We start from the raw sequence: 16,190 nt of genomic DNA, 5'->3' as shown, positions 1-16,190 counted from the left end.
AGGTCCAATTTGCGACCTCCTGGTCCCTCCTGGGCCCCAGCAGCGTCCAAAAACGCCAAACGCACGATTTGCGACTAGCAAGGCTTGTTGGCGTCCTTTCGGCGGGAAAACACTTCTGCACGACTTTCCAAGGCGAGAGGGATCCGTCCACCAAAGGGGAAGTCTCTAGCCCTTTTCGTTCCTGCAGAAACCTCAGCTTCTTCTGTCCAGTAGAAGCTTCTTTGCACCCGCAGCTGGCATTTCCTGGGCATCTGCCCATCTCCGACTTGCTTTTGACTTTTGGACTTGGTCCCCTTGTTCCACAGGTACCCTAGATTGGAAATCCACAGTTGTTGCATTGTTGGTTGGTGTCTTTCCTGCATTATTCCTCTATCACGACTCTTTGTCTTTTGGGGAACTTCAGTGCACTTTGCACTCACTTTTCAGGGTCTTGGGGAGGGCTAATTTTCTAACTCTCACTATTTTCTAATAGTCCCAGCGACCCTCTACAAGGTCACATAGGTTTGGGGTCCATTCGTGGTTCACATTCCACTTTTGGAGTATATGGTTTGTGTTGCCCCTATCCCTATGTGTCCCCATTGCATCCTATTGTAACTATACATTGTTTGCACTGTTTTCTAAGACTATACTGCATATTTTTGCTATTGTGTATATATATCTTGTGTATATTTCCTATCCTCTCACTGAGGGTACACTCTAAGATACTTTGGCATATTGTCATAAAAATAAAGTACCTTTATTTTTAGTATAACTGTGTATTGTGTTTTCTTATGATATTGTGCATATGACACTAAGTGGTACTGTAGTAGCTTCACACGTCTCCTAGTTCAGCCTAAGCTGCTCTGCTAAGCTACCATTATCTATCAGCCTAAGCTGCTAGACACCCTATACACTAATAAGGGATAACTGGGCCTGGTGCAAGGTGCAAGTACCCCTTGGTACTCACTACAAGCCAGTCCAGCCTCCTACACTAGGTATATCAGTTAGAGGCCTATAGTAGGTATTAAGGTATATCAGAAGGGATATAATAGGTACTAGCTATATCAGTTAGAGGCCTATAATAGGTTCTAGGTATATCAGTTATAAGCATATAGCAGGCACTTGGTACAACAGATATGTATAGTAGGTATTAGGTATATCAGTTAGATGTGTTTACGAGACACTAGGTATATCAGTTAGAGGTGTGTAGAAGGAACTAGGTATATCAGTTAGAGGTTTATAGTAGGTATATCAGTTAGAGGTGTACAGTAGGCACTAGGTATATCATCTAAAGACGTGTAACAGGTACTAGTATATCAATAGGAGGAGGGATAGTTTTCATGTCATTGCTTAAGCTTGGACTTTGATAGATGTAAAGCTTTGGGTAGTCCCTCAACATTAAAGCTGCTCTGAACCCCAAGGACTTTCCTGTGGACAAACTGATGGGCTTATTCTAGGAAGCCACTAAGAGAGGAGCCAGACCCCCCTCAGTAACCACTCACAAAGCAAGGACTGGGCCTAGGCCGTGCACAAGAAAGAGGCGCTTTGCACACAAGCATGGTAATATGGCTTTATTGCAACTTAATGGGCCTGAAATGGGGAATCATGGTTCAAAGGGACTTGTATACTACAGAGGACACAAACAACAGAAATAATTAGTCTTCAACCTTAAACAATTACTAAGTAAGAAGAAAATACTACCCTGGTACAAATTTTGCTTGACCAATTACATATTTTTCTTTCTGGATCCAGCTGGTATCATGTGGTTTTTTGGGCATGTCATGAACTGCTAAAGATCAAAAATCTGGTTTATTCCAATCCCATCTTGGAAGTGCATATTGGTGTCTATTGGTGTTTATGTGTCTTTATTTGCCTATTTCATGCTTTGTATACATAGCAGAAATGAACTTGCTGTTGTGATAGACACATTAAGTAGAAACCATGTCTACCAATACTAAACCTTGTTTAAGCAACCAGCTCTTTCGTTTACGGATATAAAAAGTATCGGAGTGTTCTGTTATATCAAGAACGATAGATGAATAGTCACCTGAAAAAACACAAACCTCTTTGGGTTGCAGCACTGAACCTGAATAGTGACTAAAGATTCTCCCAGAGGTTGAAAACCCCACCAGAGGGAGAAGATCCCAGAGATGAAAGACCCCACCAGAGGTGGAAGATCCCACCAGAGATCAAAAGACCCCCCCTAGAGGTGGAAGATCCCACCAGAGATCAAAGACCCCCACCAGAGGTGGAAGGCCCCAGAGATCAAAGACCCCATCAGAGGTTGAAGGCCCCCAGCAGAGGTGGAAGACCCTAGAGGTTGAAAACCCCACCAGAGGTAGATGACCCCAGAGATGAAAGACCCCACCAGAGGTTGAAGGCCCCCAGAAGAGGTGGAAGACCCTAGAGGTTGAAACCCCCACCAGAGGTAGAAGACCCCAGAGATGAAAGACCCCACCAGAGGTGGAAGACCGCAAAGATGAAAGACCCCACTAGAGGTGGAAGACCCCACCAGAGGTGGAAGACCCCAGAGGTCAAAGACCCCACCAGAGGCTGAAGACCCCACCAGAGGTGAAAGACCACAGAGATGAAAGACACCAGAGGCTGAAGACTCCACCAGAGGTTGAGGACCCCACCAGAGGTGGAAGACCACCATTCTCAGAAACTATAACAGCCAGTGCTTTTAGTTCCACAACGCAGTGCAATGCACAGTACGCCAACGTTATGTTATGTCACAACCTCTCTTCCAGCTGTTGGTATGACCCTTGGCACAGGACATGTGCACATCTGGGTTTGTCTGCAGAAATATTTATTTTGATTCTATCCATAACATCTCATATACTATGTGACACAATATTCGCTCTTCAACATATAGCATATGGACCCTTGGGTTTGTCCCTAGAAGAGTCCATCTGCAACACCACGTACACCATGTGCCATGATACATGATATCACACAGAGGGGGTCATTTACAAGCCCTTTGTGCCACCGCAGTGTCATTTTTTTTAACGCTACGGTGGCGCAGAACAGTCCCCCATCTTGCGCCATAATTACAAACTGTCACAATAGTACCATGGCGCCAGTTTGTAAACCCTTGCACTACATTATACCTGCTCCAGGTATAATGTATGCAAGGGAGGCGTTCCTCCGCTAGGAGGCCTGCATAAATGGCGCAGAGAAATCTACAAGATTCCCCTGCATCATTCTAGCGTGATCATTTAACGCCAGCTCAAGGGCAGACATTAAAGTGACACTAGGCTGTTTTAAATGGGCCTTCCCAAGCTTTGCTTGACTACCGTCAACATTTTTGATGCTAGACCAGCAAAGCGCCACAACTGCATCAGAAATTCTGGCACAGCTGTGCTAAGGAGCGCCATTGTGCACTGTGTTGTAAATACAGTGCTACCATGGTGTCGTTAGGGGTGCGCAGAGCAGTGCAAGCAAACAAGTGCATTGTGAATTTTTCATCTGGGGTCTATTAGTCTGTATTGAGGAGAGAGCAATTACTGTTTAAAACACATTGTTTGACAAAGATGATCATAACTCCTGCAGGATTGCTTTAATGCAGACATCCAGATAAGTCTCAGCCCTACCTGTGCCCTATCTCTCCTCAGATGTAGTTTGGGTGGCCTAAAGTGCTGTGTATAGCAAAGAAGATGGATTGAAAATCTTCACTAATAACCACAAGCTAAACATGGGGCCTGCAGCATAAACTAGAACAGCCAGCTCGTGTAACTTGGGTTAGCTTCCATTGGTGCAGCAGGTGCAGTGGCACAAGGGCCCAGAGGCATGAAGGGTCCACTGAAGCTCAGATATTGCTCTAATGTATTATTCAAACAGCAGCCAGTGGGCATTTACTTCCTTGCACTGGGGCCTGTGACACACCAGCTAGTGATTGCATCCTCTCTCTCACATATCTTTCCTCTAGCATAGTGCTAGGTGCTGTGAACTAACACAAAAGCACCACACTGGTCGCCCACACAATGCTGAAAGACTTACAACATATGCCTGCAGCAAGAACAAAACCCTTGCCGGCAACAGAGGGGGGTGAGCCACTGAAAGCCTAAGCCAGGCTCGATCCGGATGCCTCGCACTGGCTCAGCTCATGTCCCCTTAGACCTTCAAGCCAAAAATGAGCCAAGCTTTTATGTGGCTTCTTCCTGCCACCCACATGCTACCCTCATATACCAAGAATGAAAAATAACGCATAAATCTTTGAAGTTAAGAAGAGAAAGAGATACCCATCTAGTGTATGAATTGCATGATGTGGGATCAGTCCTGGCTACCCCATTTGACAACATCCCCTGGTCCTACTGAAATATTTTATTTCACCAACCCTCCCTTTACCTTGTTCTGACATATAAGAGCACCTCAAATTCACGGGTTCAAGATGTGGCTGTACAAAAATCTCTTGAATTTGCTTGAATAGACTATAATGGTGTTTCACCTATAGTAAAAATAAATCTAGTCCACATTTAGGGTATGCATGGCAAATTACTTGTCTTCTAGGGCAGCAATGGCATTGTCGCCACAGCGAGGGTAAGAATGTTTCCAAGTTCATGTTTAAAAACTATCGCTAAATAAATGTGTGAGATGGTGCTCACACGTGCACTAGAACCTCAGGTTTTTCACTGGACATGCCAACATTGGATAGATTTTGTAATTTGGTGTAGCTCTGTTCAGTAGTCTTGGAGTTATTAAAGTAAAAAGATTTATGTATATCTAGAGATGACAGATCCTCTGCGTATCTGGGTGAATTTGAGAATCTACGCACCAACAGTATGCCGTGATTGGCTGGCCGCAACCTGAGAGGAAAGTTGCGGCTGCCATTTAGTTAATCAAGGCTTGGTTCCCAGTGGGTAAACTAACAATTTTAAAGTGATGAAAAGGGTTAGGGTAGAGGTACCCTGACCCCATGACACTGATGAACCGGTCTGTGAGGGGCCCCTGATGGGCAAGAAAATAGCCCAAGGCATTTCTTTTTTAGCAAACCAGGATCCACCTGGATCCTCATGGATTTGGGGGATTCTGGTGGATCTGCGGATCCAGACCACAATTAAAAAAACATGCACCCACTCACAGACCCACACACCTACTTACACACTCACTCTCATACACCCACACAACGACTCACACACCCATACAGCTACTCACACACCCACAGAACCACTCCTAGACCCATACAGCAGTCACACACCCACTCACACTCACACAACCCACAGAACCACTCACACACCCACGCCCACACCACCACACTGCCAGTCACACACCCACTCACACACCCACTTATAGACTCACACAGCCACTCACACACCCACACAACCACTTACTCAGCCATACAGCCACTCACGCACCCACTCAGAGACCCAGAAACCCACTCACACAGCCACTCAGACACCTGCTCACACACCCACACAGTCACTCTAACACCCACTCACATACCCAGCCAGTCACACATCCACTCACCACACACTCACACACCCACTTACATACCCACACAGCCACAAACACAAACACACCTATATGCCCCGACAGAAACTCGCACACACACTCACACCCGCAGGTTACAGGGACGTTATAGTTAGGAAATAAGATTTAAAAAATCATAGAAATTCAACTATAACTCATGCCCTCGCCATGCACTGCTAATTACCCCACATATTAAATCACTCATGAAATCTTCTACGACATCATTGATAATATGCAACATGTGCAGTGAAATTATTGATGAAAAAACTGCACGGCAGGGTGTGAGTTATAGTTGCCTTAGGGCACGAGTTATAGTTAAATGAGATAACTGCAACTGCTGAATTTCTATGGTTATATATATATATATATATATATATATATATATATATAACATAGTGGCAGTTGCCACTAGGTTGTTATAGTTAGGACCTAGTTTCTATAGAAAAAGTGTTTTTTTACTTGCCTATCTTTGGTGCTGGTTGAAAAAGCTTCACAAATTGTTTTTCGGAATGTTTCGGAGTGATCCATCAAGCAGGACCCATACCCATCATTTAGTCCTATTTCTGTGTCCCACTTTCTTGTACTGATTATCTGGTCACCCTATGCTTCCAGCATTGACATTTAATGAATGCTAAAAATCCGTACATTTGAGACCCTTTCTTAGGGTGACCACCTGGCATTGATGCAAATTCTGGACAGGACTGTGAAAAATTCAGGACAAAGGGTCAAAATTCAGGACAAAATTTCAGGACAAAGGGTCAAAATTCAGGACACAAATTCAAGAACAAATGTCAGTTTTACAGTCACACGCAAGGGATGCCATGTCTCACTATGCTGTCAGTGAATTTATTTACTTTTTAACATAGCACTATTTATTCACTATGGTCTTTTTGTGATTGCCTCCTGGTATGCTACATTCAGGTGTCACATTACGTCCTTGTTCAGTAGTAAATTAATGCCCTTCAGTACTGCGGCAAAGCCATCACCCCTACCCAAATCTACCCAATCTTTCTTGATGAGAAAGTAACAGCTAATTTTGTATAATGTTTCTGAACATTTTAAAACCCCTGGCAAACAGTTTGGGAAACATTAAGGTAATTAACCTTATGTAAGTTTAAACACATTGAACAAAAACATCTAGCTTACCCCAACCACCCATGGACTTTCAATCTAAAAAAAAATATAAAGAAGCAGGGCAGATGGTGTGGCCGACAGTCTCACACCTAATGTCAGGATGTGAGGAAGCCACAACTTGTCTGTAGTCTCACAGCACTAGAGTGTATGCCTGGGACTCTACATTTATCTCACAAGTCTACTGTGCAGTCTGACACTGCACCACTCTGCATTACTGCACTCTCTGCCACTCAATTGTATGCCACTCCACTCCACTGCACTTTATGCTACACTACCCCATGCCACTCTATGCCACTGCACTCTGTGCCAATACACTCTAAACAACTGCACTGTACGCCACTGCCCTCTACTCTGCACCACTGTAATCTGCGCCACTGCTCTCTGTGCCACTCTGCTCCACTCTACATCACTGCACTGATTCTACGCTGCAACATTGCACTCTCCGCCACTGTACTGTACACCAATCTACTCTGTACTACTGCACTCAATGCCACTGCACTCTGTGCTACTCTTCTCTGCTTCACTCCACTCTACGCCACTGTACTCTACAGCACTATACTCTACTCTGCACCACTCTACACTACTCCACTGCACTCTCTGCCACATGAGTCTACTCTGTACTCTATGCCACTGCACCACTCTACACTACTGCACTCTCTGCCACTCTATTGTATGCCACTCTACTCCACTGCACTCTATGCCACTCTACTCTGTCCCACGCCACTCCATGCCACTGCACTCTAAACCACTGCATTCTACGTCAATGCACTCTAAACTCCACACCACTATGCCATTAACTTTTAGCCATGAACAGCAGCCACTCTGATGTATAATGTGGCTAAAACACATTGGCAAAGCCAATAACTCTTGTGCAGACGAGACCTATTGGCTTTGCCAGTGTTTGTTAGTACTATGAGGTACGGAGGCCCCTGGAACAACTGTGAATGTGTAAGCCTGTATTTTAAACATGCATTTGACGCTTCGTCAGGGATAGTAAGCGCTATATAAATACAATTACATCATAATATAAGCTGCTACAAAATGCGCAAATACATTTCGGTTAAATATTAAAAAGTGCTTCTCAAATACAGATTTGAATAATATACAGTTTATACCTGTACTAACTTTTTTTTATAACACTCCATTAAAGGCACACACTCCACAGCTCACCTCAGGAACACCCTTAAAAGAAAAAATCTTTGCCATCAGAAAGCTTTAAGTGGCTCCTTTGTTTAAAGTCAGTGCAGGTTTTCAAGCCCCTTTACAATTGCAGATTTACCAGTTTGCACATTTGCATTTCTTTAGGGGAGACACCCTGGCAAGAAGGCCTTTTCTTATCTGTCTGCCCCTCCCTCCGAGCACAGGAACTCCCAGCCTTTCAATCCAGCTGGGAAACTAATCTACCTGTAATTTCGCCCTGCCTACGGTGTCCTTTTGTTGAAAGGGTAAAATAAGGGACAAATGCCGTCCATTAAGGCTTTCATCACGGACAACGGACGGCAGGGCGAAATTACGGACAGTCCGTGAAATTTACGGACGGGTGGTCACCCTACCCTGTGGAGCCCCGCACCCCAACATCCCCGCCCAGATCCTTACCTTTATTGGCCTCCAGGATGTCATCGTCCGGCTCGAGTTCATCGCTCATTCCTGAAAAGAAAACAGTATCTTGTGACATCCACAGCCAAGTGAGGCGGAGGCCAGTTCACCTCCGGCCCTCTCCTCCGCCTCCCTCCCCTCAGCACTGAACCTCGCCGTTAGCACTGGGCCGCTCATTGGTGCTGTGTGGGCGGAGGCCTACCAGGAGTCCTAGTCGGAGGATGCAAACCGGACCTCCCACCCCGGGCTTGGTTTTATTTTATTTATTTATTTAATGCGTTTTTATATAGCGCGGCCTTTACCCGAAGGTGTCAGAGCGCTTCACAATAGGCAAAGTAAAGATACAAGAGGAGAAGAATTACAAGTGAGCCTGTTACAAAACAAACGTTACATTACATGAGGCAATAGTGATAATTGTGCAAGTATCAGGAGCAAAAAATACACGAGGTAGCAAACGATACGTTACGAAAGGAAAAAGTGACGTGTGCAGGATACAAGAGCAAATAAAGTACGAGTAGAGGTAAAAAAATTGCAATAAATGGTAGATACTCAAAACACTAAAACAATAGTTACGTTACATGAGGCAGTGGTGGCCGTTGTGCATGTATCAAAAGCAAACAAGATATAAGAGGTAGCAAATGATACGTTGTAGAAGGAAAGGTGCCGTGTACATGTTACAGAAGAGTAGAAAATACAGGTAGAGGTATAAAACTGCACTAAATGGCAGACACTCAGAACACAAAAAACACCCAGGGAAGGCACTTCTATAGGCATGGGGAACAGATTTTCCTATAATGAAAGGACTTCCTTCAGAAAACAGAGGGTAGTAAAAGCAGCAACTAACTGAGGCCAAATGGGCCCCGCACCCCCTAGCCCTGTGCTCGCTGCACCTGCTGCACTGCTGATAGCTGCGCTCCTGTGTGGGGGTTAAGCAGCATGAACTCCCACACCCCCAGCCCTATTCACAGCGCCTCGTCTTCCGCGACCTGGGCCTCGAGCAGCTGGAGGGCGCTCCGAGCCAGGGAGCAGTGACAGAGAAGTCTCCTCACTTCCAGCAGAGGGTGAGTGGGCACGAGGGCTTCCTTCAGCTTCCTCATAGCAATACTCCGCCGAGAAGACACTCCCCCACCTAGAGAGCGCTGCAGCAGCACACTCAAGCCTCCCATGTCTCCTCCGCGCCTTTCTATTCGTTCTCTCTTATCACCTTCTCTCACACAAGACGAGACACTTACCGGTGGGGCTGAGAGCCTCGGTGCTCACCGGGAGACCCACGTCAGGAATCTGCAGAAGAAACCGACAGAGCCAGTGTGTTAGACACCGAAGGATGGAGGGGTCCTGGAGGGGAAGAAAGGAGTGACGGACGGTGCCAGGGACGGACAGTGCCAGGGGTCGAGGTGTCCTCCAGGGGTAGAAAGGAGTAACGGACAGTGCCAGGGGTGAAGGTGTCCTCCAGGGGTAGAAAGAAGTAACGGACAGTGCCAGGGGTGAAGGTGTCCTCGAGGGGTAGAAAGGAGTGACGGACAGTGCCAGGGACAAAGGTGTCCTCCAGGGGTAGAAAGGAGTGACGGACAGTGCCAGGGACGGACAGTGCCAGGGTTCAAGGTGTCCTCCAGGGGTAGAAAGGAGTGACGGACAGTGCCAGGGACGGACAGTGCCAGGGGTCAAGGTGTCCTCCAGGGGTAGAAAGGAGTAACGGACAGTGCCAGGGACGGACAGTGCCAGGGGTCAAGGTGTCCTCCAGAGGTAGAAAGGAGTAACGGACAGTGCCAGGGGTCAAGGTGTCCTCCAGAGGTAGAAAGGAGTAACGGACAGTGCCAGGGACGGACAGTGCCAGGGATGAAGGTGTCCTCGAGGGGTAGAAAGGAGTAACGGACAGTGCCAGGGACGGACAGTGCCAGGGTTCAAGGTGTCCTCCAGGGGTAGAAAGGAGTGACGGACAGTGCCAGGGACGGACAGTGCCAGGGGTCAAGGTGTCCTCCAGGGGTAGAAAGGAGTAACGGACAGTGCCAGGGACGGACAGTGCCAGGGGTCAAGGTGTCCTCCAGGGGTAGAAAGGAGTAACGGACAGTGCCAGGGACGGACAGTGCCAGGGGTCAAGGTGTCCTCCAGAGGTAGAAAGGAGTAACGGACAGTGCCAGGGACGGACAGTGCCAGGGATGAAGGTGTCCTCGAGGGGTAGAAAGGAGTAACGGACAGTGCCAGGGACAAAAGTGTCCTCGAGGGGTAGAAAGGAGTAACGTACAGTGCCAGGGACGTACAGTGCCAGTGAAGGAGGTGTCCTCGAGGGGTAGAAAGGAGTGAGGGACAGTGCCAGGTATGTAGGTTTCGAGGGGTATAAAGGAGTGCTGGGTCGGTGGCAGGGAAAGAGGGGGAGCCCCCTGGCAACCCCCCTCCCGCCCCCGGGGGAAAGAGAAGAGAGACGAACTCTGCCAGAGACAGGCCAGCGACGGATAGTGTGTTGCATAGGTATTAGAACAGCGCCGAGAAAGAGGCCCCAAAACTCACTGGAAGCGCCAGGGCAAAGCCCAGCAAGGAGGCCGAGGAGAGGAGAGCGCCTATGGCCAGCATGTTGTGTCGCGGAGGTCAGCTGTCTGGCTACGCATGTTTTCAGCTCCTTTATATACACTTAATGAGGGGTGGGGGCACCGCGTCTAATGCCACCCGCCTCTGTCCATTCTAGGGCACCCTCCCAAAGGAATCCCCGGAAGTGACTAAAGCCTTGTTTTGTGTGTTTTTTTTGTCGTTGGCTGCCTCGGGCAGCGCTCGGCACACACACCGCCCCCTCCCATAGTGAACAAGCATTTGCAATGCGATAGGTCTCGCATTTGCGAGAGTTAGAACTATAGGCATTGTACATGGCAATGTCTTTTACCTATGTCTTTTGTTTTAGAGTGTAGAGGATGTATATGGTGTGTAGTGAAGAGCTGTGGCTTGTATTTTAATTGTTGCCCATGGAATTGTGCAGTGTGGAATTGTGTGGTACAGAGTGTATTTGCGTAGGGGAATTATGTGCTCTGGTGAATATATATGGATGCGTTATGGTGCCCTTTATGGGCTGTTTTGAGCATTACAGACTAATGCCAAAATGTATTCCTGATAAATGTTTTTTTTGGGTTTACATGATGATTGTATATGTTTTATTAATCTCTCCTTATTGCAGTTATCACCAGGCTTTAGGCCACCGTAAAATCCTTATTATACTATGACTGTTTGAACACTCTCGATATGTTTGGGTGACACTTCTATTCATTTCTTATGTTAGTCTTCTGTGGGTGTCTTGTGTATTTTTGGGGGGTAATTGTGTTAGCCAGCCAGCAACTCTGATAGTGAGGTGTGAAAGTGGTATTCTATTAGAATTAGCCTGGCAGATTTAAATTAGAATGCTAAATGGAAACCTTTAAAATTTTTGCTACAGCTAGAGGAAGAAGGTAAATGGAAGTGCTTTAGTTATATGCAGGGCCACTGGAATTATGTGGCAGGAAAGGACCAAATTATGAGGCAGGATTGACCAATTTATGTGGCAAGAAAAGCCAATTATGCATTTACAATGCCAATAGCAATAACTCTCGTAAATGCAAGACCTGTTGCATTGCAAATGCTTGTTTTATGTTTCTTACTAGAGAGTGCTTTTGCACGTTTCCAGTTGTGGTTAGTGTACATTGTATTTGCACATTCTCGGACCTCTGCCAGTGCATCTTCATTTTGACCTTGGGTACCACCACCCAAGTAGGGGCCTCTAAAATAGCTACCTCTGTGCACATTAATCCTGACCTGCAGCATCCAGGCTCTTAAACTGCCCTGTCTTAACATGTTGTGCATGTAACTGAATACAGATCAACAGCATTTTAGACACTTTCTAAACCCTCCAAAGTTGCTCCAAAATTACCGTAAAATACGTTTTGAAAGGTGGAAAGCCTGGCACATAGAAACCATTTAGTTTTTAATCGCTCTTAATACAGGGTTTCAGCTAATGCAGTCTTTGTAGTGTTGGGAACTGTGGAACTGCATTTGTCTCGACCCAGTTAGCCCATAAGGGGGCTGGTTCACTCTGCTGAGGAAGGTAGTTCACCCTGCTCAGCTGAGGGAGGTGGACATTTCCTGTCGGAAGACACTGTGCTGGGGCTGTGGTACAAATCATTATTAGCTTAAACTGCACGACTCATCAGGCAGATGCTACTTTCAGATGACTACGCCAAGCTCACAAGTGTTATGAAGAGAATATCTTAAACATCAATGTATTATTTCAAATTCCTATTTTATTAAGTTGTTCTGCTGATGCTGAGTGCTAATGTAATTTGGTGAGTAAAAACAATTGTTTACGTTGTTAATACGTCTTATACATTTCTTGGTTGCAATAATGTGCATTTTTCAATGTGTGCTTTGAAGCTGGATTTCTGGCACATATGCGCTTAATAAATAAATTACAAAAAAATTATCAAGCCTAAATGGTACATATAAATATATCATAAAATTGCTGATGTACAGTAAGTACTTCTGTAAATGTGACTGGGTTTTAAAGCATTTTTACTACTTTAAAATGGATGCGATCGAACGTGAGGATTAGGGAAGCCGGACAGCTAGAAAGAACTGGAGAAGAGACAGAGTGAAAGAGTGAGTGGGGAGAGACCACGCGATAGAGTGGGCAAGACAGAAATGGAAAAGGAAGAGGGAGGTTCGAGGCGAGAAAGAGCTGTACAGAGAGAAATCTAAGAGGAAGGTAGAGAGGGTGATAAGCACGAAAAAGTAAACAAAGAAGGAGAAAGCAATGGAGAGAAAAGCAAGGAAAGAAAACAGCTAGAGGGGATGAGAAGTGAGTGCAACAGAGGAGAGACTCGGTTTGGAACATAATTTGTTGCTGTTTTCCAGCAATTTTAGCTTTTTTGCCCAAATGCAACGTCCTTTCCAATGGAAGTATAGTAATTTACAGTGTTTTGTCTTCACACTCCTGGCACTAATGCCTGGCAAAGGTTTACACATGTATACAGTCCTGTCAAAACACCATGCCTTGGCCACAATCAACATACTTTATGGCTCTTGTCTTGCTGCCTGCCTGGTTATTTAGTCACAGCAGGGTTGATGTCTCTGTCTCCCTGCTGAAGTGTACACAGGGTGGACAGATGGCTCCCTTTCTTCTGAAACCAGCAAATCTTGGAAACTAAAAAGAGGTGCTGCCTTTGCACAAAAGAACCAATAAATGTTAACATTTAAATAAACAATTAGATACTTTCATGGAAAGCAGGAAGATACTGGACTTTACTCCCTTATTGTAACTCCAGTGCAGCATCAGAGACTGCAACCAGTGATACTGGACTTTACTCCCTTAGAGCAACTCCAGTGCCGCACAGGCAACAACCAGGGATGCTGGACTTCACCCCCTTAAAGCGACTCCGGTGCAGCACACGCTGCAACCATGGATGCTGGACTTTACTCCCTTAGAGCGACTTAAGTGCAGCATAGGCGGTTGCTACCAAGGATGCGGGACTTTACTTCCTTATTGAGACTCTAGTGCAGCATAGGAGGCTGCAACCAGGGATACTGGACTTTACTCCCTTAGAGCGACTCCGGTGCAGCACAGGCAGCAACCAGGGATGCTGGACTTCACGCCCTTAAAGCGACTCCGGTGCAGCACAGGCTACAACCATGGATGCTGGACTTTACTCCTTTAGAGCGACTCCAGTGCAGCATAGGCGGTTGCTACCAAGGATGCTGGACTTTACTTCCTTATTGAGACTCTAGTGCAGCATAGGAGGCTGCAACCAGGGATACTGGACTTTACTCCATTAGAGCGACTCAGGTGCAGCGCAGGCTGCAACCAGGGATGCTGGACTTCACCCCCTTAGAGCGACTCCAGTGCAGCACAGGCTGCAACCATGGATGCTGGACTTTACTCCCTTAGAACGACTCCGGTGCAGCACAGGCTGCAACCATGGATGCTGGACTTTACTTCCGTAGAGCGACTCCAGTGCAGCATAGGCGGCTGCAACCAGGGATACTAGACTTTACTCCGTTAGAACGACTCCGGTGCAGCACAGGCTGCAACCATGGATGCTAGACTTTACTTCCGTAGAGCGACTCCAGTGCAGCATAGGAGGCTGCAACCAGGGATACTGGACTTTACCCCCTTAGAGCGACTCCAGTGCAGCACAGGCTGCAACCAGGGATTCTGGACTTTGCTTCCTTGGAGTGACTTCAGTGCGGCACAGGCTGAACCAGAGGTAAAACACCCACCCCGGTTACATTTTGCCTAGGAGCACTGACTGCAACAACGTAAAAGATTCGTAAAAGAGCTGACGCTTTAGGGATACCTAGTTACAGGTGTATTAGGGATTTCACTGTAAATAGCACAAGTCACGTTGTGTCTCACAACCATCCGGTAAAGCCTGGCCTGGAGCTCGCACAGGCACCTGGGAAGGTCTTGAACCAGTGTCTGCATGAATTCCAAAGGGGCCAGATGGGTTGAGAGCACACGGGGGCTTCGTTTCTAAAATCACGTCTTCAAATTCAAGTTGAGAAGAAGGAACAGCAGCCACACAGGCCACCACCTTTCGAGCATCAAAGCCCTACGTGCCCTCCCCTCCAGTGAAGTCACGTCACAGCCATGCACCCCCTCCATTTACCATTAGGGAAAGCTCCAGATTTCCAAAAGTGGAGGCTCAGATCGCTGTGCAGGCTGGGGCATTTCAATTCATGGCCTGTCTGTCATAGCTCCTTCGGTCAGCATATGCCAGAAGGGCCACAAGGACATCCCAAACAGTAAACAACAGGAATGGCCTTAACAGGCAGGGGGAAACCCCCGTTGTGGCATTGAGCCATCGTGTTTTTTATATTTTAAAAAAATTAACCCATGCTTTGGGAATTGGCTTCCAGTTCTGCTATAAATTCCAGTTTTGTCCAAAGTGAGGTCGGGGTGGGGCAGATTTTGAGAAGCAAAAACCAAGACTGGCTAGACATGTTGTTCCAGACTTTATAGGACCACGAGGAAAGGAGCGAATGCATTTCAATTCTGCTTTGCAGGACGGCTTTACCTTTATCCCAAACAATGGACCTGTATTTAAAATGGAGAAACGCGTCAGGACGCTGGGTCAGTCCTCGGAAACCAGGACTGTTCGGTGAAGTCCGGGACGTCGGGTCACCCTAGTCTAAGGGTTCATGCTGTGCAGATGTACTTTTGGGAAAACTGTCCCTGCTGTGTAGGTGGGGATCTCTAAATATGCCGGGGTGGAAAGGGGGAGCGGTAGGGGTATAGGGGGCTGGGGGGACTTTGCAACGCTCAGAAGGGGGATTGCCTCCACTGATATGATAGCCTTTTCTGCCATACCCTAAATTAACCCAAATGTCAGTAGGGGCGCTATTTCAGCCAGTGAATTTTCCCCCAGATTGACCAAGTCCCCCAGAAATTGAAAGATTACATATCAGAAGTGTACTCTCAACAAACTCCAAGCAGAGGCGTTTTAAGGTATGGGCACAATGAGTAAATGCCCAGGGCCCCCACCTTCCAAGGGTTCCCCTGGGAAAGAGAATTGTATACCTCCATACCGCTCTCTCTACCTCTGACTCAGTCTACCTAGTGTCATCATAAAGATTTTTGGGGTCTCAGCCAAGACATGTTTCTGCTGTTTTTGTGCAACCCTGTTAAAGTTTAACATATAATATAGTATTGTTTGGCATCATACTTATTGTATTAACAGGACATGAGTAATGCAATTCAAATTTGTTACGTAAATAAGCCCCTAACATACATCTCGTCAGGGGCCACAAAATCCTTAACATGACACTGGCCCCAAGGAGTGCAGAGCCGAGTAGGCAAAACCCCTAAAACTATTCATATTCCTTGAAGATCTATGCAGTACTTAATCAGAGCCAGTTTTCAGTGGGTGGTGCAGGGACACTGAGGACCATATTTATCGCACTCGGACAGAGAAGCGTTGAGCCGGCCTTGGCTTAGTGCTTAATTTGAGCTGGTGGTTTCCGGTGTGGAGTACTGGCACTTATTTTTGAGGGCCGGCACTTAG

The 16,190-nt window shown here is 46.6% G+C and overlaps 1 protein-coding gene across 1 annotated transcript in view; it reads right to left on the bottom strand.

Moving 5' to 3' along the window:
• The window catches only part of LOC138283740 (astacin-like metalloendopeptidase), a 67,900-nt gene extending 57,132 nt beyond the window's left edge, over positions 1–10,768 (bottom strand). The window contains exons 1-3 of the mRNA XM_069221786.1: positions 10,684–10,768; positions 9,411–9,459; positions 8,179–8,229 (exon numbers count right to left, since the gene is read on the bottom strand). Coding sequence (XP_069077887.1) covers positions 8,179–8,229; positions 9,411–9,459; positions 10,684–10,746 — 163 coding nt within the window. The 5' untranslated portion in view covers positions 10,747–10,768. The remainder of the gene's footprint in view (positions 1–8,178; positions 8,230–9,410; positions 9,460–10,683) is intronic.
• Positions 10,769–16,190: the final 5,422 nt, after the last annotated feature.

Source organism: Pleurodeles waltl, chromosome 3_1, assembly GCF_031143425.1.
Source record: "Pleurodeles waltl isolate 20211129_DDA chromosome 3_1, aPleWal1.hap1.20221129, whole genome shotgun sequence".
In the NCBI taxonomy this organism is placed as follows: Eukaryota; Metazoa; Chordata; class Amphibia; order Caudata; family Salamandridae; genus Pleurodeles; species Pleurodeles waltl.
Note: the sequence above shows the minus strand (reverse complement) of the source record. Positions and strands in the feature narration are given on the sequence as shown.